The sequence below is a fragment of the Centropristis striata genome, chromosome 20, assembly GCF_030273125.1.
Source record: "Centropristis striata isolate RG_2023a ecotype Rhode Island chromosome 20, C.striata_1.0, whole genome shotgun sequence".
Lineage (NCBI taxonomy): Eukaryota > Metazoa > Chordata > Actinopteri > Perciformes > Serranidae > Centropristis > Centropristis striata.
This window is the reverse complement of record NC_081536.1, coordinates 35,005,287-35,025,783: the sequence shown is the minus strand read 5'-3', so window position 1 is coordinate 35,025,783 and position 20,497 is coordinate 35,005,287. Positions and strand designations below refer to the sequence as shown.

The following is a 20,497-nucleotide window of genomic DNA, read 5'->3' as shown; positions in this document are numbered from 1 at the left end:
TAGTTTAGTTTTTATTAGTTGTAGTTTAGTTTTTAGTAGTTGTAGTTTAGTTTTTATTAGTTGTAGTTTAGTTTTTATTAGTTTTAGTTTAGTTTTTATTATTTGTAGTTGTTTTGTAATGGGGTATTTGTTGGGTCCAGATTCAATAAGGTCACAATAAATGTTTATTTATTTCCTTTGTCTGATCCATCTCAGCCCCAATAAGTTTATTAAGTCATAAAACCAGATAGATGAAATAGATTTCATATCAACCAAAAAGGTTTACGGATGGAAAAAGTTGACAAAGACGAAAACGAAGGACATTTTCACTATAATTTTAGTTAGTTTTAGTTAGTTTGGAACCAGAAAATACAGTTTCAGTTAGTTATCTTTTTTTCTAAAAACTAATTTTTTTATTTCAGTTAACAGAAAGGTTTTTTCAATTCTTGCTTTTGTTAACTATAATAACCTTGGCAACCTCCTCCCATAGATATCTATGGGTAAATCACCTGGAGAAGAAGGTCCTCCCGCCGCCAGATGGCGGGAAAGAGTCCCGCCGGGGTCAGCGGGCCGCCATTAAAGAGCAGAAGGAGAAGAAGACACAACACGGCCGGTTGGTCCAGACTCGAGCTGTTAGACTCTAACTGGCGACTTTACTCCGGAACTACAGGTTAAATCGGTTAACCGAGTATCTGTGGAGCTCGTGAGGAGATGAACCGTTAACCGGAGATTTTAATCTGAATCTGTCTGTTAACAAGCTAGCCTAGCCACTTAGCTTTAGCTTAGCTGCGTCCCGGAGGATGGGCCGAGGATCCGGACCGACCCGGGGCCGCCCGCTGCCGGGGGGAGACGGGCCGCCGTTCGACATGGGGCCGCCGGGCTGGGGGCCCCCGCCGCCGGGAGGCTGGGGGCCTCCGCCGCCGGGAGGCTGGGGCCCTCCGCCGCCCGGTGGATGGCCTCCGCCGCCTGAGGAATGGGGACCCGCTCCGCCCGGGGGGTGGGGACCCGCTCCGCCCGGGGGGTGGGGGCCCCCTGAAGAGTATGACCCCAGGGACCTTCCACCGCGGTACGGCCCTCAGATGATGTTCTCTAGGACCAGCAGCCTGGAGGGGCCCTAATGTTTCTACAGACTCCTGGTCCATAAATCACATTTAAACTGCCTGAAGAAAAACTATTATTTCTAGAAAGATCCTCAATGAGAATCACTATGATCCTTTTAATTTTTTCAATGAAAATGACAATAATGATGAAATCGTTTCCTCCCGTACCGTAAATCACGTCACCATTTAAAGAACGTGTCCGTTCTAAAGTTCGTAAACAGAAACTCTGTTAAAGTATAAATAATCCACTGTGGAGCCGGTAGGAAATCTGAATATTTACGTGATCATGAATTTGTTTTTTATGATTTGGACCCCCAGCTGGAGATTGAGGGGACCCTCGCCGCCACCGGGCTGGGGCCGCCACCCCGACGACTGGCTGCGCCCCCCTCACCCCGAGGACCTGAGGCTCCCTCACCCTGATGACTGGAGACCCCCTCACCCCGATGACCTGATACCCCCTCACCCCGACGACCTGAGGCCCCCTCACCCCGACGACTGGAGACGCCTTTACCCCGACGACTGGAGACCTCCTCATCCGGACTGGAGACCCCCCCATCCAGACTGGAGACCTACCCATCCAGACTGGAGACCCCCCCATCCAGACTGGAGACCCCCTGAGGACTGGGGACCCGACAGGCCTCCCCATCCGGGCTGGGGACCCCCTGGTTGGGGTCCGGACCGCCCCCCTGAGTGGGGACCCGAGGTCGTCCCCCCCGGACCTCTCCCTCCGATGCCCCCTCCAGGCCTGACTCCTCCTCCTCCTCCTGTGGGGATTCCTCCTCCGGACCCGGCAGCCTTCGGCCCGATGCCTCTGGCCCCGCCCTGCGTGCCCCCGCCCTGCGTGCCCCCCCCGGGGTACCCGGCGTACCCCCCTCTGGGCTGGACGGGAGAGGTGAGACCCTCCTTCTGTTATTGATCAGTTTAAAACGAAGCACAGGTATAAAACTAGTAAACACCTGAGGCCTCCTGGATCAAAGAGTGCGTAGCTTTCAAATTCGGTATATATGTATATAAAAATAGTGGAAATAGCAAAAATATATAGACAGAAAATATACGATCTTAACATCAAAACATAAAGACTTCAACATACAATTATTGCACAAGTAAGCAGCAGTACGCAGGTGAAGTCTGAACTATGATAATAGATTAAAAGAAAACCCTCCATCCCCTCGTATTTAGAACGGTCCACTGTGCTAGAGCTATGAACTATAAACACAGCTGTGTGTAGTTTGAGTTTAGATATGAAACATGTTTTAAATAGAACATAAAGACAGAAGTTTCCGCCAAACAAAAGTTTGCGGTGCCACCGCACATTCTCACGGCAAGTTCACTTTTCATAATGTTGCGTGTTGGAGGAACAGCGTACGCAGCGTTGATACGAGGCCCTGGACAGTAAATATACTGCGGATAGCTGTTTGATTTGGGTTGTAAATAAACATGAAAGTCTCTCCGGAGCAAACGCTGCACTGCATGTTTGATATCAGTTCAGTTCAGTTTGACTGGATACTTTGTTGGTCAGTCTGTGGGTTTGACTCTCATTATGGAGAAATAAAAAGACTGTCTTTTTTGACAAAACAATTATTGATTTAATTAATTTTGTGGACACAAAATGCCGTTAAATAAGTAATTTTAAACAGTAAAATCGCAATATATTGTATCGCAATACTCACCATATCGCGAAATGCTTAAAATCGCAATAATATCGTATCGTGACTCAAATATCGCGATAAAATCGTATCGTGGGGCCTCTGGTGATTCCCTCCTCTAGTATATGTATTTGTATGTACATATATATGTACACATATATGTATAGCACCAGTCAAAATTTTGGACACACCTTGTCATTTAGTGGTTTTTCTTTATTTTTATTACATTTTCTTTATTGTAAATTAATCTTAAAGACACCAAATCTAATATTAATCTACAATATAGAAAATATAATAAAAACAAAGACAGCCGTCTGACTGGCTGTGTGTTCATGTTCCTCTTGTTTGTTTGTTGTGATGAATAAAGACAGTTTGTTGTTGTTGTTGTTCAGACGGTGGTGGAGGAGCCGATGCCCAACCCTCCACCGGACCAGCCGGAGTGGGTGAGTCCATCTCATATTTAATATTATATCTCATATAACAGGATCAACTCTAACCCAGGTAAATAAATGATGAGTCAATAATAATAATATGTTTAATGAGCATGAATATTCAGATCAGCTGTTCTCCGTCAGATCAAAGCTCTGATCTCGGCTCCGCCCCCTGACTCCGCCGCGGGGGAACCAAAGAAACCCAGCGAGGACCCGGACCCCGCCAAGCCTCCGGAGGCCGACCCCCCCGCCCCCCCCAAAGCTAAAGCTAAAGCCAGAGGGGACACCAGCAGGACGGCCCGGGCGCTCGGCCTTCTGGGAAAACGCCTGTTTGATAAGTGGGTTTTCTTTAATTCTCTATAAAGACATTAATTAACTGTGACGGAGACGTGACGAGTGTTTGTGTCCTCAGACCTCCACCGGGACGCTCCACAGGCATCATCTCCTTCATCGGGGTGAGTCATGTGACTCATGATGTCACAGCTGCTGTTATTGTTTGTTGTTGATCATTTGAAGCTTCAATGCACTAAAAAACTAATTTAGCACCAAAAGTTTGACTGAAATGAGAAAATATGAAGTTTATGTGAGGATCTTTTCTTTTTAAAGGAAACATTTTTTAAAATGAATGAACTATGTTGTGGAGATGAATGTGATAATGTTTATAATAATGTTTATTATATTGTTTATAATGTTTGTCATATTGTTTATAATGATGTTTGATGTTTTCCAGCCGTCGTTCGGCTACATCGAGAGAGAAGATCTGGAGAAGTTCACCTTCAGCTTCGACGCTTTCTTTGGAAACCCCAAAGCCATGCAGCCCGGGGTCAGAGTTCACTTCACCGCCTGCAAGGAGAAGGTCTCACACACACACACACACACACACACACACACACAGACACACACACACACACACACACACAGACACACACGTACATTAATTATATTAATATTCCCACATATCATATAAATTAATAGATAAAGATAATAAGATAAATATGTCTATGAAATAAATCATTTCTGTAACTAACTGAAGGATACTGTGTCAGGATTGATGCTTTTTGTTTATTTCATATCTTTAGTTGTCTTATTGTGAAGGTGACTTCCTGTGACCTGATTGTTTGTAAACAGATCAGTCTGATCGCCACGGACGTCAAAGTGGCGCCGGGCGGGACGGAGAACGTGGACACGGAGATCTACGAGGCCGTGGTCAGCCAGCCCGTCGCCGAGCCTCAGGTCAGTGTCCTCCCTGTCCTCCTCCCTGTCCTCCTGTCCTCCTCCCTGTGCTCCTCCCTGTCCTCCTGTCCTCCTCCCTGTCCTCCTCCCTGTGCTCCTCCCTGTCCTCCTGTCCTCCTCCCTGTGCTCCTCCCTGTCCTCCTGTCCTCCTCCCTGTCCTCCTCCCTGTGCTCCTCCCTGTCCTCCTGTCCTCCTCCCTGTCCTCCTCCCTGTGCTCCTCTCTGTCCTCCTGTCCTCCTCCCTGTCCTCCTCCCTGTGCTCCTCCCTGTCCTCCTGTCCTCCTCCCTGTCCTCCTCCCTGTGCTCCTCCCTGTCCTCCTCTCTGTCCCCGTGTCCCCTCTCTGTCCCCGTGTCCTCTCTCTGTCCCCGTGTCCTCTCTCTATCCCCGTGTCCCCTCTCTGTCCCCGTGTCCTCTCTCTATCCCCGTGTCCCCTCTCTGTCCCCGTGTCCTCTCTCTGTCCCTGTGTCCTCTCTCTGTCCCCGTGTCCTCTCTCTGTCCCCGTGTCCCCTCTCTGTCCCCGTGTCCTCTCTCTATCCCCGTGTCCCCTCTCTGTCCCCGTGTCCTCTCTCTGTCCCTGTGTCCTCTCTCTGTCCCCGTGTCCCCTCTCTGTCCCTGTGTCCCCTCTCTGTCCCTGTGTCCTCTCTCTGTCCCCGTGTCCTCTCTCTATCCCCGTGTCCCCTCTCTGTCCCCGTGTCCTCTCTCTGTCCCCGTGTCCTCTCTCTATCCCCGTGTCCCCTCTCTGTCCCCGTGTCCTCTCTCTGTCCCCGTGTCCCCTCTCTGTCCCCGTGTCCCCTCTCTGTCCCCGTGTCCCCTCTCTGTCCCCGTGTCCTCTCTCTGTCCCCGTGTCCCCTCTCTGTCCCCGTGTCCCCTCTCTGTCCCCGTGTCCCCTCTCTGTCCCCGTGTCCTCTCTCTGACTCCTCCTGTCCTCCCTCAGCCCGGGGAGCGCCAGTACCCGGGTCAGGTCCACGTGGACCTGGGTCCACTGAGGACCAACCTGACGTTTGAGAGGAAGGACAGCACGGTGACGCTGCTGAAGGACGACCACGTCCTCATCAACCTGCTGACGGACATCGTTAGTGAGAAGAGACGAGCCACCAACATCAAACCTAAGATCCCCTCCACCTTCAGCCACACGGGGGAGACCAGGGAGCAGGTTGTTATTATTATTATTATTATTATTATTATTATTAATAATAAGATCCCCTCCACCTTCAGCCACACGGGGGAGACCAGGGAGCAGGTTGTTATTATTATTATTATTATTATTATTATTTGACTATAAAATAACAGGATCAATAATTAAAAATATATAAAAGTGAGACAGCAGTTGCGATAATAAAAATCAGATAACATTTAAATAAAAACAAATAAAAATCAGTAAATATGAATAAATAGAATTTTCCAGTAACTAAGAATATTAGTGTAAATATGAAATGTTGTCTCAGGGCGTCATCATCAGCCTGAAGGACGGCGAAGGCATCATCCGCTGCGACGCCCACGGCGAGCTGCCCTTCCACATCACAGAGAACTTCAGCGACGTGGAGTTCACCGACGACGACGTCAGCGAGGAGGTCGAGTTCACCGCCATCACGGTGAGCGTCCGGGGCGGTCCGGCGAGGTCCTGGGAGGTCTTGGGAGGCCAGGGGGGGGTCCTGGAAGGTCTGGGGCGGTCCGATGGCGTTCAACCGTCCCTCAAATAAAAACCTTTTGCTCTGTGTCTGTCTCAGCTGAGGGCGGGGAAGAGGGCCATCAGGATCCGGCGGGTGAAAGAGCCGCTCCTGCTGACGCTGTCCGCCGCCACCGCTGCCGCCGCCGCCGCCGCAGAGGAGGCCGCCTCCCACAGAGAGGACGAGGACAGCGACGAGGAGTGTCTGCTCAGAGACAAGGCCGCCGGCGGGAAACCCGAGATTATCGCCGCCAACATGAAGCTGGACGCCGAGCTGTACGAAGGCATCGTCAGCCAGCCCATCATCGAGCCCACGGTGAGGACACGCCCACCTGTCTGTCCACACACCTGTCCTCTGTCCACACAATTGTCCTCTATCCTCACACCTGTCCTCTGTTCACACACCTGTCCTCTATCCTCACACCTGTCCTCTGTCCACACACCTGTCCTCTATCCTCACACCTGTCCTCTATCCACACACCTGTCCTCTATCCTCACACCTGTCCTCTATCCTCACACCTGTCCTCTGTCCTCACACCTGTCCTCTGTTCACACACCTGTCCTCTGTCCTCACACCTGTCCTCTGTCCACACACCTGTCCTCTATCCACACACCTGTCCTCTATCCTCACACCTGTCCTCTATCCTCACACCTGTCCTCTGTCCTCACACCTGTCCTCTGTTCACACACCTGTCCTCTATCCTCACACCTGTCCTCTGTCCTCACACCTGTCCTCTGTCCTCACACCTGTCCTCTGTCCACACACCTGTCCTCTGTCCTCACACCTGTCCTCTGTTCACACACCTGTCCTCTATCCTCACACCTGTCCTCTGTCCACACACCTGTCCTCTGTCCACACAATTGTCCTCTATCCTCACACCTGTCCTCTGTTCACACACCTGTCCTCTATCCTCACACCTGTCCTCTGTTCACACACCTGTCCTCTGTCCACACACCTGTCCTCTGTGCTGATTGGACGAGTGTGTGGTTGTTTGATATTTTCTTGAGTGAGAACATGAACCTGAATGCTCCTCTCTCTCTCAGCCCACCATGAAGGGTTACCCGGGTCAGATCCACGCCAACATCGGCCCCAACCGCACCAACGTGACCTTTGACCACCGGGACTGTGGCGTCACGCTGCTGAAGAACGACCACGTGCTGATCAACCTGCTGGTGGACCTGACCACCAGGAAGAGGAGAGCCGCCAACATCAGGCCCAAGGTCCCCTTCACCTTCAGCTACACCCGGGAGACCAGGGAGCAGGTACACAGTGAAAGGAAAAGTGAAAGAACATAAACAAAGTCATAGTGATGAAATATTAGCAATACTAAATTAAAATAAACAGTAACTATGGTAACGAGCGGATGTTGTTGCAGGGCGTGGTCACCTTTCTGGGTCCTGAAGAAGGAATCGTTAACTCTGAGGAGCACGGAGAGCTGCCCTTCGACATCTGTGAGAACTTCAGCGACACCGAGTTCAACAACAGCGACATCCACAAGGAGGTGCAGTTCACGCTCGCCACGGTGAGTCCCACAGGAGGCGCCGCCGGTCCTCCTCAGGAGGGGCCGCCGCTCCTCCACAGGAGGGGCCGCCGCTCCACCTCAGGAGGGCCGCCACTCCTCCTCAGGAGGGGCCGCCGATCCTCCTTCTGACGCCTTCCTTTGTCTCCACAGGTGAAGTCACAGAAGAGAGCCATCAGGCTCATGAGGATCAAGACGGGCGGGGACAAAATCCTGGAGGAGCAGAAAAGACGGGAGGAGGAGGACAAGAGGAGGAGGAAGGAGGAGGAGGAGAGGAGGAAACAGGAGGAGGAGGAGAGGAAGAGGAGGGAGGAGGAGCATCAGAGAGTCTCGGAGAAGAAGAAGAAGGAGGAGGTGGCAGCCGCGCTGGAAGCTGCAAAATGCAAAGTGAGAAACACGATTTAACAAACTGAAAGATTTCAGATTTCAGTTCATATATTTATTTTTTATTTGATTCTGTTTAAATCAAATTTGTTGCTAAAAGGCAAAAACAAGATTAAATTCAGTGAAATCACAGAAAGATGGAAGGAAACAGCTGTAGAGTTTTACTGCATACTGTAGTTCAACCTCTCTTTCTACGGGTCATCGGTTTCACACATTTGGTGCTAAAGTTAACCATTTATTTCACTGTAAAGAGGAGACTCGTGGGTTATCAGCATAAAGTGGGCATGTCAGTAACGAGGAGACTCGTGGGTTATCAACATAAAGTGGGCATGTCAGTAAAGAGGAGACTCGTGGGTTATCAGCATAAAGTGGGCATGTCAGTAAAGAGGAGACTCGACTCGTGGGTTATCAGCATAAAGTGGCCATGTCAGTAAAGAGGAGACTCGTAGAACTAACAGTCCGTCTTCCTGTCGTCCTGCAGTGGACACCGCTCGGCTTTAAAATAAGGAACCCGAACACGCTGGACGACATCAGCAAGGAGCGATTCGAAGGCACCGTCCTCAGAGCCATTTCCAAATATCCACGTAAAGAGATCAAGAAGGAGCCGGAGGAGAACAAGGAGGAACAACCAGGAGAACAAGTGCTCCCCGGACAGGTGCAATAGGAATTCTGTCAAAACAGAAAAGTTTGGAATATTACTTATGATGCCATAAATAAAACGATATTTCTTCCTGCAGGTCAAAATTAAAGTGGAGAAAATGGACGAAGACGAGCAGAAAGAGGCTAGTGAAAGACCTGAAGGAGAGGGAGGACAGGAGGTGAAGATGGAGACAGAGAAGGAGGTGAAGAAAGAGGAGGAGAAGAAGTGCCAGGGTGGAGGAGAAGCAGCAGCTGGCAGCAAAGTGAAACAGGAGCCGGAGACGGGTCGACTGGTGATGACCGTCGACGGGCAGCAGAAGCAGCTTTCCTTCACCGCCGACGACCTGCTGACCACCGCCACCATGCTGGACGGAGACAAGGTAACAAACAAAGAGTTAGAATACAGAAAATGTTGTAGTTAAAGAAACGTTTGAACCAAAGAAGGGAAACATGTAGACTAAAATGTTAAAGACATGTTAAAGAAGTTACAAAAAGAAACGTTAAAGTTTAAAAATGTTGGAATAACAAAGTGAAACGTTCAATTAAAAATAGACACATAATTAGAAAAGTTCCACGTTAAATAAAGAAACAAAATGTTACAGTAAAAACAGAAATGTTGAAATACTTCAATACTGAAATAAGTAAACAGTGTTTTGTGTGTTGAAGTTAAAGTGATGTGTGTGCAGGTGCGCTTCAACATCGCCACGCACCAGGAGAGCCGAGAGGAGCGCGCCACCTTCGTGGAGATCCTCCCCGCCTCCTTCGAGGAGTCCATCGAGCAGCGGAGACACGTGAGTCGCTTCAACTGAACCGCTCCCAAACACAATGTTCTGTTAGATGTGAAACGGGGAACCAGCAGGACTTTGTTTTTCTAACAGGGCATCGTGATCGAGTTCTCCCACGACTCGGGACTCATCAAGTGCTCCCAGAACCCCCAGCTGTACTTCCACATGTCCGAGGTGATCGAGAAGAAAAGACTGGAGCTCAACGAGAAGGTCGAGTTCAGCGTCGTCCCGGTGAGGCCTCCGTTTTATTCTTCCTCCGTTTTATTCTCTCTCATTTTCTTCTGGTGACAGGCCTAATAATAATAGTAATTAATGTTCATGGTGTCATGGTTTCTATCATGTATTTTATCTTTTAACGTTATTATTTTTCCTGTCAGCATGAAACAGCGGAGGGGGGGCTCCAGGCCATCAGGATCAAACGCTTCACTGAGAGCGTTTTCCTTCCTGTTCGTAAGCTGAGTGGTGTCGGGGCCAATAAAGGAAAGGTGAGGACGTCTTTATATCTTGCTAACTTTCCTCTTTGATCATTTTTTCTTATCTTGGCTCAACAAACGTGTAAAACACTGAACTCTCACGTGACAAAGACTCTTTTTATATTTGACATTAACACCACAGTAAGATATAATCAGCAGCAGAGTGATGTAAAGCAGTGAACAGCCTTTATCCTGTTAATGTGTCTTCATTCATTTAGCAGCTTCTGTTACCAATCCATTTAATAAATGAAAAGGCATTTTATATTTTTCACAAGATGTTTTCTTTCTTTGGTAGATGACCATCAAGCTGACAAAAGCTTCAGAAGAAACTGAGTGAGTAATGAATTAATTTATTTGTTAACAGCCATGTAAAGATGGGACGGTCGTCAACAATTCAAACATTTACTTATGTAAATATAGATATTATGTTAACACCTAGAATAAATTTGTACCCTGACTTAATTACTTACTGGCAGTGATACAAATTTAAGAAAATTAATTAATTAATTGTTTTTAACATGTTCCCCTTACTGCTGACATTTCAGGAAAGAGAAACCAGAGACGGACAAGCTGAAGGCGGTGGTGAAGAGTCTTAGAGCACAGGACAGCAAGTCCAGTATGGGCAGAAGGGATTACGGCTCCTCTCGGCGCAGGTATGGCAGGAGCAGGAGTAGGAGTAAAAGCAGAAGTCCTCGCAGGAGTCGGGCCAGGAGTAGGAGTAAAAGCAGGAGTCCACACAGAGACCAGTTTGGACGTATCCTCAAAAGGAGACGCAGCACCAGCGCTGACCGCGATCGGAAAAGCAGCAAGTACAGGCGAAGCCGAGAGACGTCGAACAGGCGAACCAAGAGCCGAAGCAAGAGCTCCAGCAGGAGCCGCAGCAGGAGCCGCAGCAGGAGCAGGAGCAGGAGCAGGGACAAAAACAAGGACAAAGCTGTCAAGAAGAGGAGCAAAATCAGCACAGAGCGCGAAGAAAGTCACAGGAGGAGGAGGGAGATGAGCCCTCCGCCCAGGCGCGGTGGAGTCGTGGACGATGAGCTGGCGAGGAAGAAGCGGGAGCTGGAGGAGCTGAACGACATGATTGCCTACAAAAAGTCACTGGTGGACATAGACCCCAGAGACCTGGACCCAGGACAGAGGACCTGCATAGACTACGACCACGGCAGGATCGCTGTCCCACTCGCTGAGTACAAACCAGTCCGGTCCATCCTGAAGAAACGAGCAGAGGGACCTGATTATCACCCTTCTCAGCCTTATGATGACCCTTACTACGACCGGCCGTACAGTTCTTTCCCCGATCGGCGATACGCCGAGCGCTACGGTGACCCTTACGCCAGTCGTGCCTACACCGATCGGCCTTATGGCGAGCGTCCCTACCCTGACCGGCCTTATGAAAGTCGTCTCTATGGTGAACCTTCCTATAGTGGCCCTCCGTCTGCCAGCCAGCGGTACACTGATCGATACGACGTTTATGACGAACCTTATGACGATCGCTACTATGACCCGGCATATGCAGACCGACCTTACAGTGATCCATATCGCCCTGTCAAACGGAGCCAGTCTCCAGAACCCCATGGTCCCTCACCTTCTTCCCAGTCCAGCCAAGTTCCCGCTGCCTCCGCCGAACATCCCTTGACACATTCTGCTGCCTCTTCCCAACTCCCTTTCAGACCTCCTTCCCCAACAGAACCTCCTCCTAGAAGCCCCTCTCCCAAACTGAAGAACGCCATACCATGCCAGGACCCTCCAGCTGTGAAACCACCCCTCGATCGCTTCCTCGACATGCTTAATAAAAAGAAGGTTGAGGAAATAAAAACTGAACCGGTTCATGTGAGTGATGACCTTCTGCCTCATGAGCGGGCGCTTCAAGATGGCAGGGGATTCTCTCGGATTGTGGGACTGGCTCAAGAGCAACCCAGCAGCAGTCTAGCTCTAGAAGAGCAAAAGAGACAGCTAAGCCCTAGAAGGTCCTCATTAGAGAGGACAAGTGAGGAACCAAAGATCAAGACCGAACCCTACGACAAGATCCAAAGTCTGCTACGTACGATCGGCCTGAAGCTTAGCACAGGAGACATGTCCAAACTGGCAAGCCGAGCCCAGGAGAGGATCTACAGTCCGAAGTCCTCATCCACAGAAAGAGAGACTTTGTCATCCCCAAGGGAAGAACTGAAAACTAGTAGAACTGGTTCTGTTGAATCAGATCACATCCATTCCCCCTCACCTGCCAGGTCCTCCAGTGTGGAGCCACTGAGCAGGTCCAAAGCTGTCTCTGAGTATGAAGGATTCCTTGACCAGCAAGAGCTTGAGGCACTAAAGAAGGCGCAACAGCTGCAGAGTCTTACCAAGACAATGGGAAGCACGCCCTCCCCCATTCCTCCCCCAAAGCCTCCTCCTGGGCCCCCACCCGCCCACTGCCAACATCCCCCGGCACCTCTCAACTGGTCTCTTGGAGTCACTGCTCAGATTCCCCCAGAGCAGAACTCCCCAACACCCAGCACCTGCGCTCCTCCTACAGCTGCTCAGCCACCCCAGAGATTTGGTCTTCCTGCAGGACCTCCTCCTGGATTTTCTCCACGGCATCCTGCACAGCCTCCCCCAGGACCTCCTCCGGGACCTCCACCCCGGCGCCCTCCGGGACAACCTCCTTTCGTTCCACCGTCCAGTCATGCAGTCTTTCCGTTTATTGGCCAGCCTCTTGCAGCTCCGCCCCTTAACTCCTCGAGTCCTCTGCAGCCTTTAACCACTGCTGCAGTATCACCACCACCAACAACAACTGCAACATCCAGTCCTGCGAGCGATAACGAATCCACCATCTCTACGACAGTGGCCAGATGCCTAAAGGTCATAGAGACGGTAAAATCTCTGGCTGTGCAGGCACCAGCCAAACCGGTTAAATCAGTCCAGTTCAGCTTACCTTCAGTCTCTCCACCAACCTCCAGTCTGCAGCCCTCGACAGAGACCGACGATGACATAAAGACCAAGCAGAAGGAGAAGGTATGAGTGGTGCGGTTAGTACCCTTTCTAAAAAGTTAGGAAAGGTTTTATTGCTCCAATTAGAAGGATGTGATCTCTAACATATATTTCAAGGGGTTCTTTTGTTACAACAATACAGTACCTACGAGATGATGACAAATGATTCTTTATCTTTGGAGAATTCAGCCAAATTATTTTATCAGCTGTCAGTAATCCAAATTGTATTCCCAGGTCATCTAGAAGACAGCGCATTTAATGTTTGGGCTGTGTGGGATAAAGCTTTGAGAAAGTGTTTGTGTTCATGTTGCAGCTGGATTTGTATAATCAAAGGGTTTTGGAAAAGCGGGAGCAACACTACAAGGATTGGCTGGTCCGCAGAAAACAGGGCGGGGACTGGAAGGACGGCCCATCGAGCTTCCCAGGTATCACATCTCGTTCAGTGAAATACACTCAATTTATCTAGCAACGTCTGAATTACAGGGATTTTTGAGTTAAGCATACAGTTGTGTTTTCGGCGTGCTAGATTTGCAGACATAAATATGTTTTACAATAAACAGCTGCATGCCTTTGGTTGATTTCAGGGCTAAAGACGGAAGATAAACACCTAGTTTTTGTTGTTTCTTTTACTAGAGAGATACTTGCGGGTTGCAATAGATTTCTTAGCCAGGCTTTGGCGAGAAACCCAGAGTAAGTTGATCACCGCATCTCGGAGCTTTGATAGAAATGTTTAGAAGTTAGCATGATTTGATTACTCCCCAGTTTTATCATGATCTAAGTGAAGTATACGTACAATTAGCGAGGCCTCCGTATCCTGTCAGGCCCTGTGGTAGAGACAGTCTCAAGCTGATTCCCATCAGGGAGGAAGTGATCAAGAAGTCAGCGTAGGATGTCCTGTAGTTGCCGTAGCTCCACCGCAGTGCTACACGAATGTTTTGCGCATTATCATGGTGTATCTTTTCTTCACTTTGTGATAGAGATCGACGGTCACAGCAAGAACGTTTGTCCTGGAAAATGTGTAGCTCCAACCCGTGTTTTCATTATTAAGAAGCAGCAGTCAGCTACAGCAGGAGCTCTGACGTAGTAACCGATCATCCTCGTAAAGAAACGGTTCACCGTGACACGGAGCCTTAAAGCTGCTTCACGCTGTACAAGTCTCGCGCTCACCGCAGCGCCACACAGCTCAGGCGTTCTCCTGCGGCGCCCGTTAGCCAAGCGTAGAGCTTCATCCCGCCGATCAAGACAAGAAGCCAGCTGCATTCTGAACTTCACAACGTAACATCTTCTTCCTCTTCATATGGTCACACCAACAGGTATCTAGTTCAAAGGACCAGGACTCAAGAAAGCCCTATGTAGTTAGGTGAGATTATTATATTATTTAGTAAGTTTAAGTGATGTTTGAGAGCTTCAGTACGGATACAAACACTTTATTCTTTGATACTTTGATTAAAGTAAAAATAAACAAAACTGTAATGTACGCGACCTTTGATTATCTCTTGGGTACTTAAACTAGAGACGCTTTGGTCAGTAGCATCATAGTATTCAGCAGTGAGAACTCAGAGTGAATAGCTAGACATTCAGCTAACCCTGAGCTAGTAGACAGGATGTGTTACACTCAGCGGTCAGAGGCTACGCCGTCACCAGGCGCTCTCACGGCCTGCAGGGGCACAGCTGAACTACAAGATCTAAATAAAATATGTTTGGATAGATGAAAGAAACTTCAGTCCTGCTTCATCAGAAAGGTCAAAGGTTATTGTGATGACATTCAGTCTCAGAACATGACTGATCAGCTGTTTCTCTCTTTTTGTTGTTGTTTTCTCTCTTCTTCTCCTGTTTACTGACGGCAGTGTAATGTGTTGCTGTAGGCTAATCTGCTGAAAAATCGCCTTCAAATTATTTAATGTAAAAACGGCTGCTGTCAGAGAGGAGTCTTATTGAATCTGCTTATTAATGAACTCCACAGCTGAGGCTGCAGTAGATCTGTCATTCAGGGTGTTCAGGAACCATCCGGGTCCTGACCCTGACCCGTTTGACAGTAAAGACAATATAACTACCTGCTGCTGTTTGAATAGTCCTTCAGCTGCTGGACTGACTCCAAACAGCCAGTCTGTACTACTGACTGTAGTCCAGAACCTGTAACAGGTCTGACTGACTGTAGTCCTGAACCTGTAACAGGTCTGACTGACTGTAGTCCTGAACCTGTAACAGGGCTGACTGACTCTAGTCCTGAACCTGTAACAGGTCTGACTGACTGTAGTCCTGAACCTGTAACAGGTCTGACTGACTGTAGTCCTGAACCTGTAACAGGTCTGACTGACTGTAGTCCTGAACCTGTAACAGGGCTGACTGACTCTAGTCCTGAACCTGTAACAGGTCTGACTGACTGTAGTCCTGAACCTGTAACAGGGCTGACTGACTCTAGTCCTGAACCTGTAACAGGGCTGACTGACTCTAGTCCTGAACCTGTAACAGGTCTGACTGACTCTAGTCCTGAACCTGTAACAGGTCTGACTGAAGGCTGGTTAGCAGCTCTCATGTAGCTCACCTCTGCTACAACAAAGACAAACGTTATGTAGATCATGTTCTGAATCTGTGTCAGGAGCCTTTTATGAGATAGTCAGGGACACGAGCTGCCAAGACTCGCCTAGATCTGAACATCTAGGGAGACTAACATTAACTCAAAGGAAGATCACAAAGTCTTCTGCTTCATATGATGTAAGAACAGTTACACCGTCGGACCTGGGCTTTCATATATCATGTCAGTTCGGTAAGAACTAGAAAAAGAACTTTTTTTTTCTTTTTCTTTTTTTTTACGATGTTTTTCATGAGCTCCGGTCCATGTACGAACCATCAGGCCTGTCCTGGTTACTGAAGGTCTTCTGACAACTTCAGTCCAGTTCTTAATTACTTGTAAGTCAAATTTTCCAGTTGTAAACTTGTTTTTCAGAATTGTATTGCATGTTTAAAGTGTTTGAGTCAGTGAAGCTGTTCAGGGTAAGTCACGTTCACTTTGTTCTGTCTGCATCAGCCTGAGTGGAGCTCCTCTGCCACTTCGTTTAACAGAAGATTACTCGTCAAAGTAAAGCTTCCTTAATCCGGTTCAGGCTCGGCTTCCACTTCAACGTTTATCACATCTGCAGCAGTGTTTCACTCCACTCACCAAACCTCCAGTCCGAGTCCAGCCCCTTGGTGCCTGATCCCTGTTCACCTAGTTCATGCTTGGCAGGATAGAGTCTGAGTTACTGTATAAGGAGGGCTGAAGACCTCACAGCGCCACAGAGGTCCTTCCTGAAGCGAGACAGTTTCTCAGTCCTATCCGTCGGGTTGTGTTGGCTGTAGCTGAAGGTCAGTAACTGAAACGGGTCTCGTGAGTGTCAGCTCTCTATCTGACATGGTCGTTATGAAGAATACGTTATTTTAGAGATCGTTGTGTCCAAGCTAAAGTTCTCCCATTTATAAAAGTTTAGCTCTAGTATATGGACCCAGAGGACCTCTGAAAGTTAAACTGAAGCTAACGTTAGCTCAGGAAGCTAACAGAGAGCTTTTAACACAGGGCTCATGTACCGATCAGGGAATAGAAGTCATGGAATATTTCCCATGATTACTCTTCAGGATGTGTTTGAGAGGTTTTGCGCGGCGTCCTGTTCAAGCTAAGTCTTCTGTTTACTTTGTAACAAGCTAAAGAACGTATGAACTGTTACACTCTCTCCGTTAGCTCAGGAAGCTAACGTACAGAGGTTTAACTTCATTCAGGATGAATCTCTGTAGCTTACTAACTTACTGTTAGTCTGTCATCGACATGGTAAGTAACATCAACTGGGACTCACCTCTGAACATCATCATTAGTTTTATCAGCATCTTGCAGTCTGTATTTGTCCACTTTTAATGAGTTCAAGGCACTAAAGCAGTCAGGAGCTTTAACTTCTGAAACCAGAGTTAGCTCAGGAAGCTAACGGAGAACTTTATTTAGAGCTCGCCGGATGGAAATCCTTATCTTCAGTTTTAACTTGAGCCGGTAATATCTGGACTCAGATTAGACTTTAATGTGACTTCAAGGTTCAGACATCTTTTCCCCTTTTCAACCAACGCAGACCGAGCTGGAGATCTGCCGCCAGAGAGCCTCGTCGTCACAGGGTTTCATTCTTTATTCTGACTTTCTGTCGAGGACAGTCTCCTCCAAGGAGCGCTGCTGTTATTTATAATAACTTTATTTGTACCTTTTTAAAACAACAGCTCACAAAGCGCTCTGACAGTTAATCACAGAGGAGAACGATGCCATGAGGCCAAAAACTATTCTATATAAGAACCACAAAAGATCACAAGACCTTCTCGGATATGGAGGAAAAGTAGCAGAACAGAATTAAAAGGGAAGAATAAAAAGAGTAGGAACATAAAAGAAAATCCATAAAAGTGTTCTAAGAAGTTACTGAATCTGCAGAAAGCCTTTTGGATTTTAGTTCAGAAGGAGCAGAGGCTCTGAGGGGGTCCGAGGGGTCGGCTGTAAGGAATTAATACTTCTAATAAATAGTGAGGAGAGTTTTAGAGTGATCTGTCCTAAAAAAATAAATTTAATAAAAGCAGGGAGTCAGAGTCTGTCGTTTGGTAAACCCGTAAGAAGCCTGGGTCGTCTTGGTCTTATTGGGTCGTCTTGGTCTTGATGGTCAGGATAATCCCGACCCTGGTCCCTGATGTCAGCGGTTCTTGGTTGGTGCTCTGGATCCTGACTGCTCTGAGCTGCCTTGGTGGAAAAGGGGTTTGAGGTTCTTTGCGTTGTCTCAGTTCTTCTTCAGTTGTAATTCAGTTTCTGATGCTTCCAGGTTTTAGAGACGCGTACCTGGTGTGTTTCTGAATCAGCATAAACTCTGTCCGTCACGTCTCAGTCGTTCCCAGCAGCAGAACAACACGTCTTGTTTACGTGCATTTAAATCCGCAGCGAGTCTCGTCCTTTAAATATGTTACTCAGGTGACCCCAGGTGACCCCAGGTGACCTGAGGTTACCCCAGGTGACCCCGCTCTTATGGACTACCAGTTAGATTAAAGTGGAGATGATCCGGTCCAGTACGGAGTCAGGACGCAGAAATGGAAAACAATGATCTAAAAACCCAGATTTAAGATGATTATTTAAAAAGATCAGAACATCCTCCAGCCTCCACATCATCACTGACTTTACATTAATGTTACGTTAAGTCTCTGATGTCTGAAATCATCCAGAGATTCGGCTCCATTTCTTCCCCTCATGAAATACTGGACTGAACTTCAGACCACCAGGAAGTTTAACCAATAATAAGATTAGCATCAGTAACTTTTTAAAGTAAGACGACGTGTTTTGGTTTTAATGAGATGAGGACAGAATGAATATTATGTTTCATATACAGTCAGCATTAAACTTAGCTTAGCATTTAGCTAGAGAGTAAAGATATTCAGATGTTTACTGGGTGTTTTTATATTTAATGCAGTTTTATTTCCAAGTGACTCAGAAGGTTTGAGATGAAAGTTGGAAATATTTATTGTCTTGACCTGAAGGTAGGTGATCGTTTTGATCTTTTAATGTTTAAAACTAGCATTTTATTGTGTTAAAGTAAAATCCATGAATAAAATCACAGAATGAGCTGAAGAGGAAACGTGCTGATGAGCTCATAAATACACGCCAAACGTTTGTTTTCTTTACATTAATTTAAAGTTTACTCTGTAAAGTTTTCAGTTATTACTTCAGTCATGAGATGTTTGATGTGTTGAGCTAGAGAACATCTGTAACGCAGCATAGAGATCTATGATAGAAACGGTTCTTTTTAAATATTGGAGTTAAAGTGAGCGGCTGGTTTCACATCGATCAGCTGCTCATCGTGCAGTCTTTGGGTTCTGTCCACAGCGGAGTAAGAAGGTTTCAAAGCGTTAATGATACTGGCTGAAGTTCTCTGAAACCAGTCTGAAGATCCAGTTACAGTCTGTGTAAAAACCTTTGAAGGCTTCGTGACTCACAGATGTCATGTTTTAACATTTGTAGGCGTCCCGACGGCCAGCGAGCCGAAGAAGGTTTGGATCTGCGGCCACTCGCTGGTGTACTGGGCCGAGTCCAGGGCCAAGTCTCCGGAGGTAGGTATGCAGCTGGGCATGGACCCCAGCAAGGTGACCATCTGGTGGAAAGGCACGCAGGGCATGACCTGGTCCCAGCTGCTGCCCCAGCTGCACCAGCTCAAAGTCACCTGGCCCAACCCCGACGTGCTCATCATGCACCTGGGCGGCAACGACCTGAGCACCGACAGCCCCACCGACCTGCTGGCCTCCGTCAAGAAGGACCTGACCTCCATGAGGAGCATCTTCCCGCAGTGCGTCCTGGTGTGGTCCAACATCCTGCCCCGCCGGGTGTGGCGCCACTCGTCCGACAGCCACGAGGTGGACCTGGTCCGCACCACCGTCAACCGCAGGATCCAGAACATCGTGTCGGAGCTGGGCGGCACCTCGCTGACCCACGACAACATCCGCTGCGGCGCCAACACGGGCCTGTACCGCGCCGATGGCGTCCACCTGTCCCCCAAAGGGATCGACGTCTTCAACCTCAACCTGCAGGACTTCCTGGAGAAGTGGGAGCTGGAGACAAACTAGGGTATCAAGTCTTTCTGTTTTAATGCCGTCTCTTTTATTTCTAACGATAGTTCACATGATTAAATTCCAGCTAATAAAAGTTTCAGTAAACAGTCGCGTTGGTTGATGGACAGAAACATGTTTGTGCGTCTGAAACAATAAATGAGTGAAACCTGATCTGGTGCTGGACTCTTTATATTCATATAACATGCACATCTATTAATGTTTTCAATGATCCAGGTTACTATGACTGCAGGGAAATATGATTTAGATGCTGCATCAGTCATTTAATATTTCCATGTTTATTGATTCAGTGCTGGGCGATCTGACCTTTGACCTGCTGCTGTCAATCTGTTTGTTCTAAAGTCACATCAGACAAAAACACCACCAGTTTATTAATAAATCACATAAATATATCAAAGCAACACATGATGAACATTTTATTACAACATTGAGGTCATTAAAGAAATCAAAGGAACAGATAAAAACTGTTTTTCTCAGACTGAATGAAACATGGAAGTTTTAATGATGTTGAATCTTCAGTACCAGCTTTCTTCTTCTTTCTTCATGTTCCTGTTCTGGGTTTCCACAGCAGATCATCGTCTTACAAAACTAGAATCTGTGATCTGTTTATTTGAATCGGCCAAAGTTTCCTGCTGGATGTTGTTCCTGATCAGCTGACGGCCTCATCAGAGGCTGGAGGCTCCTCTCTACCAGACTATTCACCTTTGACCTCTGGTAGACCAGGACACCTGGACAGGTTGACGAGTCCTCTCCAGTCTCCAGCTCACATCAGAAGGTTCTGGATCTCCAGGGGTTTGTTCCATCAGCGCAGATAAACAAACCTCGGCTTCTTTGAAAAAGCTGTTAGAAATAAGACCAACTGTGACTTGAGGCTGAAGCTCCACTAACGGCTGAGAGTGTCTCGTCAACGCTGACTAGACCGGACTAGACCAGAGGATACAAACAGCCAATCAGATGCGTCAATAAGAGGTGAAAACCAGCTGAAGGAGCTTTATGAAGAATATAAAGTGACGGTCGCAGAAACAGACAATCTGCTCCATTAACAGAACCAGGAGTTTAGTTTAG

General features: G+C 47.8%; 1 protein-coding gene across 1 annotated transcript; it reads left to right on the top strand.

Annotated features, from left to right (window-relative positions):
- The first annotated feature begins 512 nt into the window (after positions 1–512).
- LOC131993790 (uncharacterized) lies at positions 513–19,585 on the top strand. The gene is made up of 22 exons (XM_059359826.1): positions 513–1,045; positions 1,398–1,971; positions 3,118–3,168; positions 3,301–3,494; positions 3,569–3,611; positions 3,887–4,012; positions 4,285–4,389; positions 5,324–5,542; positions 5,835–5,981; positions 6,117–6,371; positions 7,100–7,318; positions 7,432–7,578; positions 7,729–7,962; positions 8,441–8,614; positions 8,697–8,978; positions 9,285–9,389; positions 9,477–9,614; positions 9,761–9,868; positions 10,152–10,189; positions 10,402–12,850; positions 13,140–13,251; positions 18,831–19,585. The coding sequence occupies exons 1-22, from the start codon at positions 780–782 to the stop codon at positions 19,427–19,429; spliced, it is 6,585 nt and encodes a 2,194-aa protein (XP_059215809.1). The 5' UTR covers positions 513–779; the 3' UTR covers positions 19,430–19,585.
- Positions 19,586–20,497: the final 912 nt, after the last annotated feature.